The 20,172-nt window shown below is 40.3% G+C and overlaps 1 protein-coding gene across 1 annotated transcript; it reads right to left on the bottom strand.

The window, feature by feature from the left end:
- Positions 1–781: 781 nt before the first annotated feature.
- On the bottom strand, positions 782–15,035 carry LOC124862910 (phosphomannomutase 1-like). Its single transcript, XM_047357112.1, has 8 exons — positions 14,670–15,035; positions 13,951–14,068; positions 10,569–10,645; positions 10,236–10,327; positions 9,926–10,025; positions 8,361–8,436; positions 5,236–5,333; positions 782–3,561 (listed from the first exon to the last, which is right to left on the bottom strand). The coding sequence occupies exons 1-8, from the start codon at positions 14,751–14,753 to the stop codon at positions 3,364–3,366; spliced, it is 843 nt and encodes a 280-aa protein (XP_047213068.1). The 5' UTR covers positions 14,754–15,035; the 3' UTR covers positions 782–3,363.
- Between the last annotated feature and the right edge of the window lie 5,137 nt (positions 15,036–20,172).

Here is a 20,172-nt window from a genome sequence, read left to right as displayed (position 1 = left end):
AGACTCTGTTGCCATCATATGTGTCTGTGTCACTGCCTGAAAGGGTGCTTTTATCACTTCAACTGAGCCATGAAGAAACATTAAAGTGTGGTAATGATTTGAACGAAGGTGTGCTTATTTGGAGTCTGATACTTAAATGAACATTAAGACAAAAATTAATGTGTAGTCTACCTGAGCTGTTGTTTACCTCTGTATAAAAACTCAAAATACTAATTACATTTTAGAAATAACATGAATATAACTGTAATAATCAACATATTATTGGCAGTAATTGTACATTTATTACATTTTGTGTGTAAATACCATACCAGGGTATTTTTATTCAAGGTTATCCTACCATGAAAACGTGATACCAGCCCATGCCTAGTACATTTATTGGATATTAATTGTTACCACATGAGGATGTTATTGGTGGATATTGTTGCTTTAACCTTTATAAGCCTTATGAGCCTCTCCAGTGGGCAGAGACAGCTGACGAACAAAGCCTGTGGTTGATTTTTCTTGGGAGCAGGCGGGGACTTGATTGCATACAAGTGACAGAGAGGTGAGCAAAGTAAACAAGATGGTCTACTCCAACCACTCGCAGGAAACATGATAGGACTCAAACAGAAGCAGTAAAGCAACGAGATAAGCTGCAGCTAAAAGCAAACCTTTTAAAAGGTTATGTCTGTGAGGAAAGAGGACATCTAGTGGTTGGATGCAGAATGACAAGGCAGGTTGGACAACAGAGGAGACCACCTGAAAGTTCAGCAGGGTAAAAAATAAACACCAGAAGGTAACAAGAGGTTAAAACGGGATTTATTACATTAAGTAGCTTCTTTTTCTCCATGAATGGCTGAAAAACCAACAGTTACTTCCACAGACACATTATAAGGTAACTGTCAGATATGCAGTTAAAAGTCCCCTGTAGCCCTTCAGGTTGAAGGAGTGTGGATGGTCAGATTTTTAATGAGGGTGGTCTGTTCCCAAACCATAAATTATGTATTCCCTAAACCTGGTTAAAATCCCTTAAAACAGTGGTGGAAAAGACCATACATTTTATAAAATGTTGTCAAGCTCAGAAAATTGGTTCCAAACAAGCACTCTGGAAACTTTATGTAATTAACATTTCTTTTGCTGCAAGGTTCAGCAATCACAAAACATCTTAATGCTTTAAACACTTTATGAAAATAATTACTGGTGATAGCTAAACATGCAGATAAAGATCAATCAAATATTTTTGTCTTAAAAGTTTAAATAGTGGTCGCGGCGCTGATGGTGTACGGGTTAAGCGTGCGACCATATAGGGAGGCTACAGTCCTCGAAGCAGCCGTCCTGGGTTTGAGTCCTGGACCCGGCGACATTTGTCGAATGTCTCCCCCTCTCTCTACCCCTCTTTCCTGTCTGCCTATTGTTAAAAAAAATAATAATAAAAAGGCCACTAATGCCAAAAAAAAAAAAAAAAAAGTTAAAATAGTGACACAGTCACAGTAGCTCAATTCACTGGTTGAGATTAATTTTCTCACTGAGCCATTTATCATTTTTGAACACCCAGTATTGTGCAAAAGTCTTAAAACACTTCTTATTTTATCAGTTATTTCTTTAATCGAGAGTTTCTTATAATTTGTTTAAAGGGTCTTAAGATATATTTGTTTTCAGCATCTTTCAGCACTTTCTTACAGTTATCCAAGATCTATTTCAGTTGTTTTGGCATCATCATGAACAATACAGCAACTACTTCTTCACCTCATTTACATCTTCCTTCTGTGTATATAGTGCTTATATTATTGTACTGTATCTTGCAGAGTTTGTATATATTTTCAAGTTTTTTCCTAATTAAGTTTGTGAAAGCATTTTACAGTCTGTTAATATTTAAATAATTCTGCACGATATTGTTTGTAGTGTTGTTCACGTTTTATTCATGGTTATTCATTATTGTTTCTATTATTTATTTATCCTTCCTAATATTACTTTACTAGAGGTGCACCATTAACCTGTCCTGCTGCTGAAACGATTTATTTTCGCCCTATAGGGGAATGATAAAGTTAATCTAATCTCTATATTAATTATTGTATGATTGTTATAGAAGTTTATGTTCTCATTTACTTGACTATTAAAGGGGTGAATCCCTGCGCGATAGAGCTGGTAGCATTTTAATTCACTGTTATTCATTGTTTGGAGAATATCTCTCCTTTCTCTTGGTCTTTCCACCATCATCTCTGCTTAAGACACTCTTAAGCTCACTAGAAGTCCTTGTCGCTACTATTAACATTTCCTCATGTTAGGAGCTCTCTTAAGGCCTAAGATGCTTCATAAATAACTTTTATCTGACCATGGGGAATTTCTAAGAAAAATCATAATATTTGTGAAATTCTGAGATTTTTCTTAGAATGACGTCACTAGGAGCTACGTTTAGTCTTACGATTCTTCGTGAATACGGGCCCAGATGTTTTGAAGATGGGATTCTGCTGAGAGCCTAAGAGCATGAAGTATCCTACCTGCAGTGGATAAGTCTCTTACAATCTTTGGTTTGATGAAAGAGATTGGATTTCTAGCTGATGTCTAGTTAATGTAGACAGTGACTTTATTAGCATTAGATATTTATTTGAATCGAATTTACACTCAGACCGTGTTAGCCTGCGAACGGTAACAATGACCTTTCATACTGAAATATTTGTTTTACTAAAATATTTAGGGATTAAGTTCATTTTTACCCAATTAATCTTTCATCTTATCAAGTGGTAGGTAAGATACTGACTATTCACAACCTCTCAACAGAACTGCACTTAAAAAATTTAACCTTTGCTTAAAATCTGCTAAATCTTAAATGCATTTAAAGACCCACAGTGAACACAAAAAAGGAGTTAATATCTTTTTCATGACTTTGAGAAGTTGATGTTAATATTTGACACTAAATGTTAAACAGTTAAAATACTGAAAGAGATCCAGTTTAAAAATTAAAGCACCAAGAATGTTGTTTGTCTTTGGTTCACCCTAAACCTTAAAAGAAGAGAGGTCTTTGTTTCAACAAGTTCATCAAATTTTTCTGAGCAACCAAAAAAAACAAAAAATAATCCCATGTTTTAATCCCATTCTCTTCCATCCTTCTCACATACTGCAGTGGGTTTGTCAATAAGAAGAATAAAAGGATCCCAGCATTAGTACAAAATATTGCTTCATACCCAAACTAACGTGCAAGATGAACATTCCTGCTAATTTTGGGTTAGATTCAAGGTTACATGTTACTTATCGCACAAGTGAAACAGTTTTTGGCACAGTATTCCATAACAACTGTCCATTTCTTTAAATAAAGACCAACCTTCCATCTTTCATTCATATATTAAACTAATATTATTAACAAGGGGAGATCAGTAGTATTACCATTCAGCAGTTCATTAAAACCCTGCGATCAATAGTCATGTTGCCATCCATATCAGAGGGGTTTTTGGCCGAAGGTATCATGATGAGATGTGGAGAAGCATCAAAGAAAAGTTCTCGACAGAGCCGCGCCGTGTGCTCGGGAGAGTAGACCGTGAATCCGATCGTCCTTGGGTCGTTGAAGATTTCATAGTCGTTTCCTCCCTGGAAACAGAACCACCGTCATCATAAACGTCAGAGCAGAGCTGACAGCTGTAGCTTTATGTGGTTTGTTTTCCTTCACCTGACTAAAACCAACCACCAAATCAGACACCCAAGAACAGATGTGTTCATTCTCTGTCAGAGCTCTTTCCCCTCAGCATGTTGGTCCTCTCATAAGAGCACAGTGAATCAAAGAGAGGCTTTCTGTTTACACTGTTCTGCAGAAGTTTTCAATCTTCTTCAGCTCTTTCACGCTTTGTCACATTACAACCATAAACCTCAGTGCATATTATCTGGACTTTGTGTGACAGATTTACACAAACTAGTGGATAACTGGGAAGTGACGAGAAAAGGAGACAAATTTCTTCTTTTTACAAATAAAAATTTTAAATGTTTGGTGCACATTTGTATTCAGCCTCCAATACTCTGATACCCCAAAATAAGATCCAATGCAAAAACTATTTTGCAAAAAAAGAATAAACACAAAGCATAAATGCAAAGCTGTTCCAGACATACCCCCAAAGGCTGTAACTGGAACAACTGGCAGTTACACAAAGTATTCAGGAAGGGATGAATGCAATATATGCCAAATGTCTAAGGCTTTTATCAGTAAAACATTTTGAAAACCATGTATCCTTTCTGGCTATTTCACAATGATGTGCTGTTTGGTGTTTGTCTATCACAAAAAAATCCCAATGAAATATGTAAATGTAACAAAGAGTGAATATTTTTGCAAGGCATATTTTCCTACTCTGACATTTGTTGGAATATTAACAGCAGATTTCCAATGATTAGATCAGTGCAGAGGTCCAGGTTGAAACCCAGCAGGAGAACCTGAGGCCAGATTGCTCAAATGCTGCTACATTCTTTCAGCGGTATGAGATGAATGTGCCTTCATCCACATTCAAGAGCTGCTTCAACTAATGACATGCCTCCCATCTCCTAAGGCTATCACAGGCCAGTCATTCTGAAGCACAGAAAAGACAAAAAAATCACCCAAAAGTCAGAGACTGCTGCTGCAGCTTGCAGTTATTCGAAGCTACATGCAACTCAAACCAGAGGGCGGAGGAAGGTTCATGAGTTTTCAAGGTGACAAGCAAATAATAAACTTTGTAGATCCACGTTAATGCTGGTTTTCAGATCTAGTGCAGTACTTTTAAATATGATCCCTTCCAACAGAATAAGAAGTGTGCATATAAAGCAGAGATCTGCACATGGACATGTCATCTAATTCCAGGTAATTCATGCAAATCTCTGTCTGATGCTAATTACAACTGGAGGGTTAAACTTCAAAATGAGGTTTATCTGTAAGAGCTTCTACTATTTTGTAATGCAAATTATTTTAGTTGTTGTTTGCAACATTTAAATGCACAAATGTGTGTACGTATGTTTCTGTAGCACCTCTGATGCCTTATCTCTCAAAAATGCTTCGTTTTTATTGCTTCTGGCTCTTTAAGGCCATTGTTCTTCACAACCTATTCTCACTTCCAAGTGGTCATGTTAGGAGCTCTTCATAGTTAGCTTCCAATGCAATGTGTATCTCTCTAAAATAGTTTTCCAGAGCATAGGGAACATGTTGCCATTTATGCTTCTGCCGTTTTCCTTTATTAATTTGGTCATGATATTTTCCACAACCAAAGAAATTATGTGTTGATGCTAATAACAGGATGATCTTACATCTGAGGTCTCATTGCCAAAGAAGTAGATGGCCAGCAAATCCAGGCACAGGCTCTTGTCCCAGCCCTCGGGGAAAACATCAAAACTGATGAGACCACCTGAAAGGAGACAATTATCATGTCTCAAGATTATCATGGTTTGGTCATAACATGATGTTAATGGCTCCAGGCCAGTTCATCTCCATCTTCATATGAAAATGTTTGTTCCTACTTTATTTGTAGTTAAGTACATCAGAGACCACAAAAATCACATGTGGCGTTCCCCAAGGGTCCATCTTAGGGCCCCTCCTATTCAATATCTACATGCTTCGCCTAACTCAGATTATAATAAACAACAACATAAGTTATCATAACTATGCAGACGACACACAGCTATACGTTACGATGTCACCAGGTGACTTGAACCCATTCAAGCGCTTGGTAAATGCTTAGAAGAAATCAATGCATGGATGGGCTGAAAATTTCTTCAGCTGAATCAAAACAAAACTGAAGTAATAATCTTTGGACCAAAGGAAGAGCGTTTAAAAGTTAGCACACAGCTTCAGTTAATACAGCTAGAAACCACCAGTCAGGCTGTAAACCTGGGTGTAGTGATGGACTCAGACCTGAACCTTCAGAGGCACATAAAGACAGTAACAAGGTCGGCCTTCTATCACCTAAAGAACATCTCCAGGATTAAAGGACTAATGTCTCAGCAGGACCTTGAAAAACTAATTCATGTGTTCATCTTTAGTAGAATTGATTACTGCAACAGTGTCTTCACAGGTCTGCCTAAAAAGTCGATCAGACAGCTGCAGTTGATCCAGAACGCTGCGGCCCGCATCCTCACTAGAACTAAGAAAGTGGAGCACATCACCCCGGTTCTAAAGTCCCTACACTGGCTCCCTGTAGCTCAGAGAATAGACTTTAAAATACTTCTGTTAGTCTATAAATCACTGAATGGCTTAGCACCAAAATACATTACAGACTTGTTGTCAATGTATCAACCACCCAGACCTCTCAGGTCTTCTGGCTCAAATCTACTCTGCATACCCAGAACCAGAACCAAACAAGGAGAAGCAGCTTTTAGTTCTTATCCTCCACTAATCTGGAATAAACTCCCAGAAAACTGTAAAAGCGCCAAAACCCTAAGTTGCTTTAAATCAAGATTAAAAACTTATTTGTTTAGAGTGGCCTTTGACTGTGCCATCTAAATATTATTAGTTACGTTTTCTGTCCAACTTTCATTTCTTATCAATCATGTTATCATACATTTTTCTTTTTTATTATCATCTTAATTATTAATTTTTATTGTTTAATTGTCTGTGTTTGTAAATTATTTGATTACCTTTATGCTGCTGCAATGTACTCTTTTATTATGTCTCTTTCTCTTTTTTTCATGTACAGCTCTTTGAATTGTCTTGCTACTGAAATGTGCTATATAAATAAACTTGCCTTGCCTTTCCTAGCAGTCCAACCCTTCCTATAATTGCTGACCAACGTTTTGCATGTTTACCTTTAGTAATGAACTTTAAGACCAGCAGGTCAAATTAAGGAATCTGACAGATTACTTAAAATCCAAATCTACCAGGAGTATGAATAACTTTGGACTTGACTGCATGGAGAAGTCTACTGTATGCACGTTTTTATTGCGTTTTTATTTATGTATATATTTTCGGGGTTGTCTCCTAGGGTGGGGTCTGGTGTGTATAGTTTCAAGAAAGAAAATGAATAAAAATATTCACAAGTCACAAAAAGAGAATCATAGGTTTAATCACATCCAGTTCACTAAGCAGTAAATAATTTAACAGTGGAAAATAAAACTTGTACTTTTTCCCATCGACAGCGTGAGAAAATGTGAAGTGTGAAAAGAAACAAATCACTGCTGGGGTTTGGATTTTCTGTAATCCAAACTATAATACGTAACATGACTCCAGCGTGACACTCATAAATCATCAGCTGTATGAGAAACTGAGACAATCTGTCTCTGCTGAACTTCAACTCACATGAACCTTTGTGCTGTGAAATCTGTGTAGAGAAAAAAAAAAAAAAACAAACAGAAATTTGTCTGATGGCCTTTTGCAGACATTCTTCCCTCCAACTTAAATGACTTTCACTGCCTTGCCTCCAGCCAATCAGGAGGTCCTGTCCTCACACACCCTCCTCATGGCTCTGTCACAAACATCTTCAAACGTTAGGGTGATAAACGTGATAAACAACTCAGCGCTTCAGTCTCATCTTTAACCAACCTCAACCACCTAAGCCTGCATGTTGTACTCTTTTAGAAATGCCACAATATGTGAAAAGCCCAGATCATAGGTGCATCATGGGTTAAACTTTACTGCACCTGCGTTATTTAACACTGAATCCTCTAACAGGAGAAAAACATCCCTGAACACACTCAGCTCTTACATTGTGTCCTCTCAGTGCAGATCAGGTGATGTCAGATTATGTAACACCTATCGCAGAGATCACTCATATCAGCTGATGAGGGCAGCCGTGCCCTTCAGAGATAAACTTTAAGGAAAAGGAAACAAATAAATGTTCTGGACCCATCAAGCTATTTTCACAGCGTCAGAGTCAACACCGTGAAGACTTAAGCCACAGCAAAGGCTGCAAATTTCCCCGCTGATTTACACCCCAGAAGCCCAAGTGAGCATGAAATCTCAGCAGTTAATATGTAGGCTTTCAAAGAAACCAGACAGGCCAGGCTTGTTTGTGTGAAGTGTGAACAGCCCTCACGCTTCATCAGCACAGCGGCGGGGCACGTATGCAAACATCGAGTACATCCTGCTGCTGTGTTGTCAAAAGGGCAAGATGGAACAGCGTCTGTCTAATAGTTAACCTGCAACTCCAGCACGAAGGTTCAGGACGAACCAAAGGTGGGGGGGTCTCTGTTTTTATCAGGAGATAAGAAGCAACAAGCAGACTGAAATGCTATAAAACTGGTGTGGCACTAAGCTGCAGAGCTGTAAGCCGAATGTTAATGAGCTTGTTTTTCCCCTGAGAGAGTGTCCACCAAAAACAAGATCTTCTAGCTGCATATAATTCCTTTCTGTGTCCTTTCCTCTCCTTTCTGCACGGATGCCGACTGAGATCTGGAGCAATGTTGTGTCAACAGGCTTCCCTGTGTGTTTTTCCTCTCACCTTTGGTGAAGCGCAGCCCTTTTCCAGCAAATTCCTTTTTCAAGGCAGCAACAAATTTCTCCTGGATCTTCTCCCTCTGTGAAACAAGAAACAAACCGGTGAGCTTTTTAAAGTTTGAAATTAGGTTATGAAACAATATTGAACATCTCCTGGAGCTTTCAATCCATCATCCAGAAAGCCCCCCGCCCGGCACTCTAATAGGCCAGGCAAAGAGAGAATTAATCAGATACCCACTGCACATACCCCCGAACACACCATCCCCAATGTGATACATGGAGGTGGCAGCATCATGCTGTGCAGATGCTTTTCTCCAGAGGGGAGAGGAAAAACGATTAAAAGGTATGAATAATTTTGCAGGGCAAAATCTTATTGTATTTTAAAGAGTAATATGATTCTATAGAAATCAGCCTCATTTTCATTGATGCCAGTTCAATTTAATTGTTTTTTAGGTTAACACAGACAAATTAATGCCCTGTGATGGACTGGCGATCTGTCCAGGGTGTACCCCGCCTCTCGCCCGTAGACTGCAGGAGATAGGCACCAGCTTCCCCTCGACCCACTATGGAATAAGCAGTAGAAAATGACTGACTGACTGACAGTCAGATTAAGTTACATCAACTCAATCTAAAAAAGCTCACTATTACTGACTGCAAATTTTCTAGCTAAGTAAGGCCACTGATTCCACTCAATCTTGACTTTATCCATCTTAGTCAGTGTTTTTCTTCTGCAAGGTAAAGGTTTAACAAGTTTTTGTGGAGACATTAATAAGCTGCATTTCCTGACAATGATTTCTACAAGGGCTCCTAAATCCTGTTTCTTCCAAAGGAGCACCGCCCCAGGGACCCCGCCCCTCTGGGAAGCTCTTTTTAGACAATCCCTTCACTGGCCTGTTGCCAATTAACCTAATTAGTCATGAGTTGTTTCTCCAGGTTTTTTTTGCCCTTTGGCTACAATACTGAGTTTTTGTCATAAACATGTTGAAAGTATATATTTAAATAATTACACAAATAATCAGTGTTAATATACCAATTAAACTGTGATGGAGCATAAAAGTCCTTCCAAGTCTTTATACATTAAAGCCTAATGATTTAAAGTTTTCTCCATTCAATTTAAATGTAACTGAAATGAGTCTGTGTTTCTTTCTCTGAAAACAGAGGAAGATTCATGTATATAATGTGATCACGTATCTAAATGCTTAAACTTCTCCTCTGCCGATCTTTACTTCTTTCATTTTGCCAGACTCTGTCAACCGTCAGTGGACTATCTGTTAGATTGTCTTGACAGATCAATGTTTGACCTTTCTTTGTCTCTTTAACGAGATCACCTCTTTGTAAAAAAGAGACACAGAGGCCTTTTTGGCCACTTTGTAAGAATGTTTGCTTAGCCATAACAAGTAATGACAGGTAACTACAGGCTTTCGTCCATCTTATCTGCCTTAAGATTTAATCATTCTCTGTGGACAGTACTGGTGTTTTATGTTACTTTGTGATACTGACTACTCTGGGTACAAAAGTCAAAGGACAAATGGGTTCATTTGAAATAAAATATGAATAAAAAGTACTCACTTTGTCAATTTCAGAAAATTCTATTCTCTCCTCCAGGGTGCAGCTGCGACCGATGGGTGAAATGTTAATCATTCCGTTCCTGAACTCGATAAAAATGCCCCTGCAGAAAGAAAAAGACACATGATTAAACACTATCCCGAAACCTGAATTTCCTGTCATTATTATAAAGACTTTTAATTTTGGATGTTGCTCTCAAATTGGAAAAGGAACACCTTTTCATCCTCAGTTACATCAGTGTAGATGAACAAAACCATTTATCAGACAAAGAAAGCATCTCGAAGTTATCAGAAAGGTTTGCTGTGTAATACACCTTTTCTTTGGCAGTTTAATGAGCCCCATGTATCGGAGGCAAAAGTTAATGAGATCTTGCAGCAGCTCCTCTCCGAGATGGTTCTGGATCGCCTATCGGAGAAAAATGCACTTAAGAAACAACATGACAGTATAAATGAAGGATCTAAAGGATGGCATAACCTTCATCTTTCTGCCTGGATACTAGAAATATTTTAAATGTATGGTAATTAACATTATCAAAAACGTTTGCTTTCCAGCAGAATTAACTGGGAAGTTTAGGCATTCTCTGTTTCCAGTTTTCAGGGGGTAAAGATGTTCAAAACAGCCATGCTAAGTACTTGCATTCATTTACATGCTTTGAGAGGAGTTTCCCATCTTTGTATTGAACTGTTCCGTTCTCAGCAAACACATAATCAAACTTATGTATCACTGAAAGAGAGAAAAAACAAGATGAGGCTCAATTCAAACAAGTTTTTACAGTTTTGCGATAAGAAAATGAACTAACAACTGACATTGTTGTTAGACTGGCTCCTGATTATACCGTATGTAAAAGTATCAAAGTAATCCAAAACGATGCGGAACATACCTGTTTATTATTGGAAAACACTTTAAGGCAGTTATTTATCCACCTCCAAGCAAGAAGGTAAAAATAAAAACTACATTTCGAACAGCTTAGATAAATTGTAAAAGTATAAAAACCTCTATTGGGAAAACTTTCAGAACTACTTAGTCTGCCCCTGAGCATATACTGAAGAGTCTTTGGAGCACGTACATTTACAGCCGACACGCGGGAAATGTAGGTTTATTTTTGTCTTTATTTATGTCTTTTTTTGTTTAAAATCTGGGTTAGATTATGCTTTGAATATGTATGAGAGCTAAAAGATGGCTTGTTGCAGAAGAGAAGCTGTATGGTCTTCTGATGAGAAAGTTAACCAGACTGTGAAGATGCAGGCAATGCGGTGTGCTTGGAGTTGGAGGGTGGACACCAAGGTGGTTAGCTGGGTATGACTTAGGCCTGCAGTAACAACTACACCACTGCATTTTCCTCCTAATGTTCATCCGCTGGATATAACGGTCTACTAATTTCTACTGTGAGTAGGAGACTGATGTGTTTTTGTTTTTGACCGCCTCCATAACAAAATTTTTAAATCCATTTTAAAATGTACTAGCAGCACTGCCAGCTAACGTCCTTCCTTCTAGGTTGCAAGGAAGCAGGTGTGCTGCAAAACCTTTATCCTGATGCTCAGAAGAATATCCGAGTTAAAAGCTGAATCTTTTAAGGAAGAGGCTGGTTACCATACAGACTGTTGATGCAGGCTGGTACAGAGACCTAGGAGTTACACTGATTTCTCAGGTAACTTCTGCTGCTTTCGTGTCACGAAATGTAACAGCCACAGCTTTCCTAAGTGATTTTTGATCACCTACATATGAAGGAAGACTGCTGTTTTTCGATAGCCTCAAGGTAAGAGAAACAGATATTTCATTTCATCCTAGACTTTTATTAGGTTTTTAAAATTAAATGAATTACCATACTTATTACTGGTTAAGAGGAGAGAGTAGTAGAAATGTGCAGGTTTGGACACCTCGGGTAAGACTGCTGTTACAAAGTTTGCAAAGTATTTTAACAATAAAACCTCAACTAAAAATAGAGACAAAGACTAAGGCAAAGGAAAGACCTCCTGTTATCTGGAAATAAGAAATGATGTACTTGTTGAAAATCCTTGTCTTCTCTGGGGTAGAGAGGACAGATCAAAGTGTCTAAAAACAAACAATACTACTAAAGAATGTAAGCTTTAGAGGCTTTGGACCAACATGTGTTGCTACTAAGAGAACCTGTTTTCCAGGAAGGAGGAACCGGACTTACTTTAGCAAAACAATCTCAAATCACCTTACTGTTTGCACTACAATCATATGACTCTCAATCAGGCGTCTGGTTGATAAACTCGCTTGACTGCAGTCTTAACATGTAATAAGCAACAGGTGCATACAGAAATAAAACAATTCCGAAGATGTCTCAAAATACTCTTGCATGATGATGTTAGCTTTTAACACCATTTAAGTCAATCTGTTGGTCAACGCACAAAGGTATCAGCTGCAGATAATCTACAAGAAAAGCTTCACCTTTAACACACTTGGACGTGAAACCACATTGTGTTCCGACTTGGCACAACATATCTGCATTCCTGCTGCAGGCTAATATTTACCGACAGACAAGCTATCAGCCAACCGGTGCAGCCATATGTTCCCTGAGAGGTGGCGGCTGAATCAGTGTGACGCTCAGTGTGTCAGTGTGTTTTGGAAACAGCTGTAGGAATCACGAGTTGAGAAAGTCAACCAAACTGAAGCCTGTTGGGTCAGATGGAGGACTGCATTTAGTATGAAAACTGGCTCTAAAATGTGCTGAGAGAATTACCAAAAGATAATATCGACTTACTACAGAAATGTGGCTGATTGTGTGTTGTTGTATTGCATTTCAGAATAGAAGCTACTCCAGAGGCAATATGGCAGACAAGACGGTCCTGCAGAGGATAGTGAAGGCAGCTGAAAAGGTGCACCACAGCATCAAAAGCAGAAACACCAACCTCTTTGTATCTACTTTGTGTTTCTACCACTTAAATAATCATATTCCTCATTTTCCACCGATCCGCTTTCTTGTTGTGTTTTATGTAGCAATGAAACGTTTACCAGTCTTAATGATTACCAATTTTAGTCGGTTATAATTACAATATACATTTTAATTCAATATCAGAACCCTTCAGGATAACAACAATAATGCACACTTTTATAAAAAAGTGAAAGAAACGTATGTTTTTTTGATACTGCACATTCAGTTAAATAAATGTATCTGTTTTTTGTTTTTTTTATGTGTGCCAAAAAGGCTTTTTGAAGATGTTCTTGCCTTCAGTAAATGCACACAGAATCAACACCACAAGCAGCTAATGTTAAGTAGGTTCAACTTTTAGCTGAATCTGTAGGATCTTCAGAATGATCTGATTTGTCTGTGTAAGACGTCACTGACCTCTCTGTGTTCTACATCTACTGTCTGCTTACACTCGGTATGAACAGCCAATTACATTGTAAAAAACAGCATCGATTCTGCAGTCTGTACTTCAAATAACATATTTTAAAGCAAATCAAAATAGCTTACAATAACTTGTTTGCTTGTAAAAACATTACAGTTCAAATGCTGATTGCATTGCTTGTTTTGGACTTCAGACTATAATTAGTGTACAAGATCGTTTATTACAAGGCAGTTCATTTGTGATATATATGACTGAATACTAATACGACAAATTATAATATTCACAGTGATGTTGATACCATTTATGCTGTTGGCTTCACTATTATAATTACACTTTCTGCATATTTTGAACATTTTGAACAAAACCATCTTGATAACTGTGATTTATTTGCCAACAGTAATCATGATACAACCCTTTCACAGGATCACATCCCTCGTTGTACGCTGTTGGTTATGCAATTAAATGCCAATACATTGATCTGGTCTAATTGATTTATCTGTAATTCTACAACAATGCATGGGAAAACACTGGGTATATGGTCATTAGGTTTTGGTGGCCTTACTTCTATCCCCAAACTTCTCCTCACTACTCTCCACAGACTGGTTTCTAGTTTACCATGTTGCAACAAGAGCCTTCAGGTAATGTCGGTGGAACCCTGAAACCTGCATCTACAAAGCATGTTTGGTTAAAACAGGAAACAGGCTTGCTCACCATCATCTCCTTCCCCAAGCTGCTCCGCTATCTTGGGGTAGTCTGACCCTCCGACGATGCCGATCTTCATTTTCCTCCGCAGAGTCCGGAAGAACTCGTCCAGCTTTGGGTCGATTTTCTGCAGATTGCAGGAACATGCTCTTTGGGTTATCTGTTATTTCTTTTTGCTATCATCTGTTATCAGATGGCAGATATTCCTTTTACAGACACACACACCTCAGTGAGCACACTGCTGAAAAACAGCAATATCTTAAATTATTACATAATAACATGAGTGTAAAGACTGCTTTCATATTGTGACAGCAGTAGTAGCATTTGTTGAACCCCTGACACAACAGCCTGCACTTTACTAACACTAAAATAAATGTATGCATGCAGAAAATCTTCATAGATGGCAGTGGAAAACCATCAAAAACAACCATATTAACAATAATTCAATGTAAATTTAAAACAATCAAAAGCCTAAGAGATGCATGAAATGACAGTTTCCACGTTTCAAACAAATCCCAACTTTGTTTGACTTTGCTATCACTGGATTACGTGCAAAAAGGTCTCCAAACAGTGAATGAATTAGGACATAATGCCATGAGGACACAGTGTGCTCTCCTCAGGGTAGGAGGCAAATGATGCAGACAGAGAAAGGAGCTGCAGAGAGGAGGAAGTTGCTTCTAATGACAAATAAACACCAACAATGGGCTGTCTGTTGAATGGGAGCTTACTTCTCTTGGTGGTGTCAGTGTGCCGTCCACGTCAAACAGACACAGGATGTTTCGAGCTGAAGAAAAGCAACTTGATTTCTCCATTTCTAGCGAGCTCACCCCTATTTCCTTCTGTGCAGTAAAGTTAGAAGTGGGAGGTTCAGTCTTGTGCTACACGTAAAATTTCACATGAGGAGGAACTACATCTTGGTGTTCAGAAGTCCTCTAAAATACACCTCCAAGAAAAACCAGACTTAGACTTGAAGTTTTAAATTGATTCTTTCTTCCTGTCTGAGCTCGAAGCCGCTGCCTCGCCCTGTGGTTCTGGTTCGGGTCTGTTAGGCTCAGCTTAACAGCGAAGTCCCCAAACGTACAGCGTGCAGTACGTGTCTGCTTCCTCTGCTCTGTACTACAGCAGAGCCCATTCAGTCAGGGAGTGACGTATAGAGTGGGCGGAGCAACAAGCTGCTGACCTTTTACCTGCAAGGATGAGTTCAAGTGGTGAAGCAACAAATGAAAAGGGATGTTATAATTCAAACACTATATTATATTATATTACGTGCTTTCTTTATATACACGGATGTATATTTGTTGCAGTAATTTAATTCATGAAGTAGAACTAATATATAGATTTACAATCCACATAGTGACATACTTTGGGTCACCAACACCCTTTATTACAGGCCTGTTATATGTCATCACTTAAGAAGCTGGCTTCCAACAGAGTCTTGTGTTCAAACCTGATACAGGGAAGTTCAGTGGAAGGAAAAGGTGTGGTAGAAAAGGGTGCAGAAGCAAAAAAAAAAAAAAAAAGTATTGAGAGGATTGTGAAACAAAGCCCTTTAAAGAGTTTGGTGGAGATTTACAAAGTGTGGACTGCAGCTGAAGTCAGAAATGTCAAGGGGCCACTGCACATAGCTATATCCAGGACATTGGGCTACAACTGCCACTTTGCTTGATTTATGCCACTCATGTACCAGAGACAATGTCAGGAACATCTTAATGTATCTGAGGAGAAAAAGAATGACTGGAATGTTGCTCAGTGGTCCAAAGTCCTCTTTTTAGATGAAGGTAAGGAAGAAATGAACAAAGTAAATCTGGCATTTCATTTGGAAATCAGTGTTCCAAAGTCTGTAGTTTTTACAACTAGACCAAAAAAAGTAATGCAAAACTATGAAGTGGAAAAAATGAAACATTGTTTCCACAGTATTAAAGAAAATATATCTGTGGGTGGTGTGCATGTGGATCCTGCCCTCTGAATCAACAGTCTCCTCGTCTTTTAGGGTACATTGCTACCAACGTCCCTACCAACGTCACACCCGTTCTTCTCAGCAGAATAGCTTAATCTCCGTCAGATTGGGTGTAGATTTTCTGTGAAAATTATTTTTCAGGTCTTGCAGAAAATTCTTGATTGTATTTAGGTGATTACTTTGATTCGGGCATTCTAATGCATGGATATCCTTTGATCTAAACCGATCCATTGCAGCTTTGGCTGCATGTTTGAGGTTGTTGTCCTGTTGAAAGGTGAGCATCCGCTCCAATCTCAAACACTTTGCAATGTCCAACTAGCTTTCTTCCAGCATTGCCCGATGTTGAGCTACATCAATGTCCCCATCAACTCTGTGCAGGTTTCCTGCTGAAGAGAAAATTCCCTACAGCATGACACTGACACCACTGTATTTCACTGTTGGGATTGTGCATTCCACCATATGTAACATTTTGCACATAAACAAGAAAAAATAAATCAGCTTTGCTCCATCTTACCAGAGCACCTTCTACCACACATGTCCCTACATGGCTTGTGGACAACAGGTCTTCTTAAAGCTGTTTTTCTGGAATGATTATATTGTTACCATTCCGCCAAAGCCATCATTGTGGAGTGTGACACTAATAGTTGAACAGTTAATAGTCTCCAACCTGAGCTGTGGAGTTTTGCAGCACCTACAGAGTCACAATAAGTCTATTGGTTGCTTCTTTGGTTAATGCTCTCCTTTCCTGACCTATCAGTTGTTTTATAACCTAACATTTCTTTCATCATCTCCACACCTTTATCTCTGACATATCTGTTGTTTTCCTTGTTCTTAAAAACTTTACTTAAAAACTTACTAATTTTTAAGTTATTTAAGCTATTCAGAAATAGACATGCTGGTGTGTTTTCAAACATTTCCCTCCTGCACAACCCAGGTGCGTATCAGCCTAAGGTCAACAACTGATGACTGAATATTTGCCTTCAAGATTTTCTGCTAGAGAGCTAATCTCTTACAACAAGTTGTCCAGATACTGATGCAGAAGTGCATCCTCGGACCATCACACTACCAACACCATATAGGACTGCAAGTATCATGTTCTTTTCTGAAAGGCTGTTAGTGTTTGATCGGATGTCACAGAATTCACACCTTCCAAAATGTTTCACTTCAGTCATGTAAGCCCACAGAATATTTCCTAAAAGTCATTTGGATCATCAATAAGTTTTTGGGCAAATTTAAGACGGGCCTTTTGGTTCTTTTTGATCAGCACTGGTTTTGGCCTTGGTGCTCTCCAATGGATGCCATTTTTGCCCAGTCTCTTTTTTTGTTGAATCATTAACACTGATTTGAACTCAGCAGGTGAGACCTTTATTGCTTTAGATGTTTTTAGCTCTTGGAACAGTTTCGAGGAGGTTCTGCGCTGTTCTATGTTGTGTGGATAAAGGATCGCTGGAGTCCCACAGCCTTAGAAAGGGCTTTGTAACCCTCTATAAACTGAATGATGTCAATTACTTTGTTTTTCAGCTGTTCTTGAATTTCTATGAATTGGGCTACGATGTGTCTCTTTTTAACATCTTCTAGCATACTCCATGTTTTGAAATGCATTTGTTCATGATGGTCCAGGTGAGGCAGTAAGCAGGCCTTGGTGTAGCTAGTAAAACTGAACCAAAAAATGACCTTCATAAGTTAAATGATGATTCAACAAGGAAGGGCTATTGCTTTTTCACATAGAACAAAGATGTTTTTTTCCGGTCATCTCTGAACTCGTACTCGATGTCTTCCGTTTTATCTGGGACCGGGTCTCGGGGACAGCGGGCTCAGCAGACACAGCCAGACGTCCCTCTCTTTAGACACCTCCTCCAGATCCTCTCAGGGAAGCCCAAGGCGTTCCCAGGCCAACCGAGACACATTGTCCCTCCAGCGTGTCCTGGGCCATCCCCTGGGCCTCCTCCTGAAGGGACGTGGCTGGAACACCTCCCAAGGAAGGCGTCCAGGATGCCCGAGCCACCTCAACTGGCTCCTTTTGATGTGGAGGAGCAGTGGCTCTACTCTGAGCCCCTCCCAGATGGTCGCGCTCCTCACTCTATCTCTAAGGGAGTGCCTGGCCACCCTACAGAGGAAGCTCATTTCAGCAGCTTGTATCCAGGATCTCGTTCTTTCGGTCATGACCCAAAGTTCATGGACCATAGGTGAGGTTAGGAACGTAGACCGACTTGTAAATCGAGAGCTTCGCTTTTCGGTTCAGCTCTCTCTTCACCACAACGGACCGGCACACCACCCTCATTACTGTGGCAGCCGCACCAATCCATCTGTCAATCTCCTGCTCCATTCTTCCCTCATTCCTGAACAAGACCCCGAGTACTTGAACTCCTCCACTTGAGGCAGGAACTCCCCTCCAACCTGAAGAGGACAAGCAGCCTTTTTCCGGTCGAAAACCGTGGCCTTGGAGGAGCTGATCTTCATCCCAGCCTCTTCACACTGGGCTGTGAACTGCCCCAGCGCTTGCTGTAGGTCTTGGCTAGAGGGGGCCAGCAGGACCACGTCAAGAAGAAGAGACAAAATCTACTGGTCCCCAAACAAGATCCCCTTGGCTGTGCCTAGAAATCCTGTCCATAAAAGTTATGAACAGGACCGGTGACAAAGGGCAGCCCAGCCCTGTCCAGCATGCACCGGGAACAGGTCTGACTTAGTGCCGACAATGTGGATCAAACTCCTTCTTGTACAGAGACCGGATGGCCCCTAATAAAGGGCCCACGATTCCATACTCCTGGAGCACCCCCCACAGGGCACCACGAGGGACACGGTCGAATACCTTCTCCAGTTTCACAAATCACATGTGGACCAGTTGGGCAAACTCCCATGAACCCTCGAGTACCCTGTAGAGAGTATAGAGCTTGTCCAGTGTTCCACGGCTGGGACGAAAACCACACTGCTCCTCCCGAAGCCGAGGTTTGACTATCGGCTTTCAACTCTCTTCCCCAATACCCTGGCGAAGACCTTAACAGGGAGGCTGAGGAGTGTGATCTCCCTGTAGTTGGAACACACCCTCCGGTCACCCATCTTATGAAGGGGGACCACCACCCCTGTCTGCCAGTCCAGAGGCACTGTCCTCGACCGCCACGCAATGTCGAAGAGGCATGTCAACCATGACACCCCCACAACATCCAGAGACTTGAATTACTCAGGCCGGATCTCATCCACCCCCGAAGCCTTGCCACCACGGAGCTTTTTAACCACCTCGGTGACTTCAGCCCGGGTAATGAAAGAGTCCAACCCCGAGTCCCCATCCTCTGTTTCCATCAGGGAATGCGTGATGGCAAGGATTGAGGAGATCCTCGAAGTACTCCTTCCACCGCCCGATAATGTCGCCGTTCGAGGTCATCAGCCTCTCACCCCCACTGTAAACAAGGTTGGCGAAGCAATGCTTCCCCCTCCTGAGGCGCCGGACGGTTTGCCAGAATCGCTTTCTCCATGGCCTCACCGAACTCCTCCCTGGCCCGAGTTTTTGCCTTTTCCACAGCCGGTACCCGTCAGCCGCCTCAAGAGTCCCACAAGCCAACCACAGCCGATAGGACTCCTTCTTCAGCTTGACAGCATCCCTTACTGCCGGTGTCCACCACCGGGTTCGGGGATTGCCACCGCGACAGGCACCGCAGACCTCACGGCCGCAGTTACGGCCAGCAGCATCGACAATAGATGCGGAGAACATGGTCCACTCGGACTCTATGTCTCCAACATCCCTCGGAATCTGTCAAAGAGTCAAAGCTCTCCCGGAGGTCATTTTTGTATGATATTAAAATGTGCATGACGGTCTGAAACATTTAAGTGTTTGTAATCTTTTAAAGGACAAATACCCTTTACACATTACTGTCTTTATATTTGCTAAACCTAGAGAAGAGTTAGAATTATGGCTTTTTTATATATGCAAACCTTGCAGTCAGTGGGTGGGATGCATTCAGATGATTCCAACAGTAAATAAACTATTCACTGAAGCCATTGACGTCTAAAACCAATCACTCCTGCTTGCTTTCTCCTTATCAGTGGATGTTTTAACAAGTGCAGTGCAGTCTCAATTCTGTAGAAAATTATGTTTTTTTTTTATTTTCAGAAACTTCAAAAATGCTCTCTGAAAAGTTTAGCTTAGGTCCGTTTACTAACCTTTAGTGACAGTGCTAGGCTATCCGTGGTTCTACACTGACCTCTACTGTTTCAAACTGGAAATTGCTTTAGATCGTATGTCACTAGAAGAGCTTTTCATACTCATAGTCATACAACCA

This window comes from Girardinichthys multiradiatus, chromosome X (assembly GCF_021462225.1).
Source record: "Girardinichthys multiradiatus isolate DD_20200921_A chromosome X, DD_fGirMul_XY1, whole genome shotgun sequence".
Lineage (NCBI taxonomy): Eukaryota > Metazoa > Chordata > Actinopteri > Cyprinodontiformes > Goodeidae > Girardinichthys > Girardinichthys multiradiatus.
This window is presented reverse-complemented; position numbering and strand designations above follow the sequence as displayed.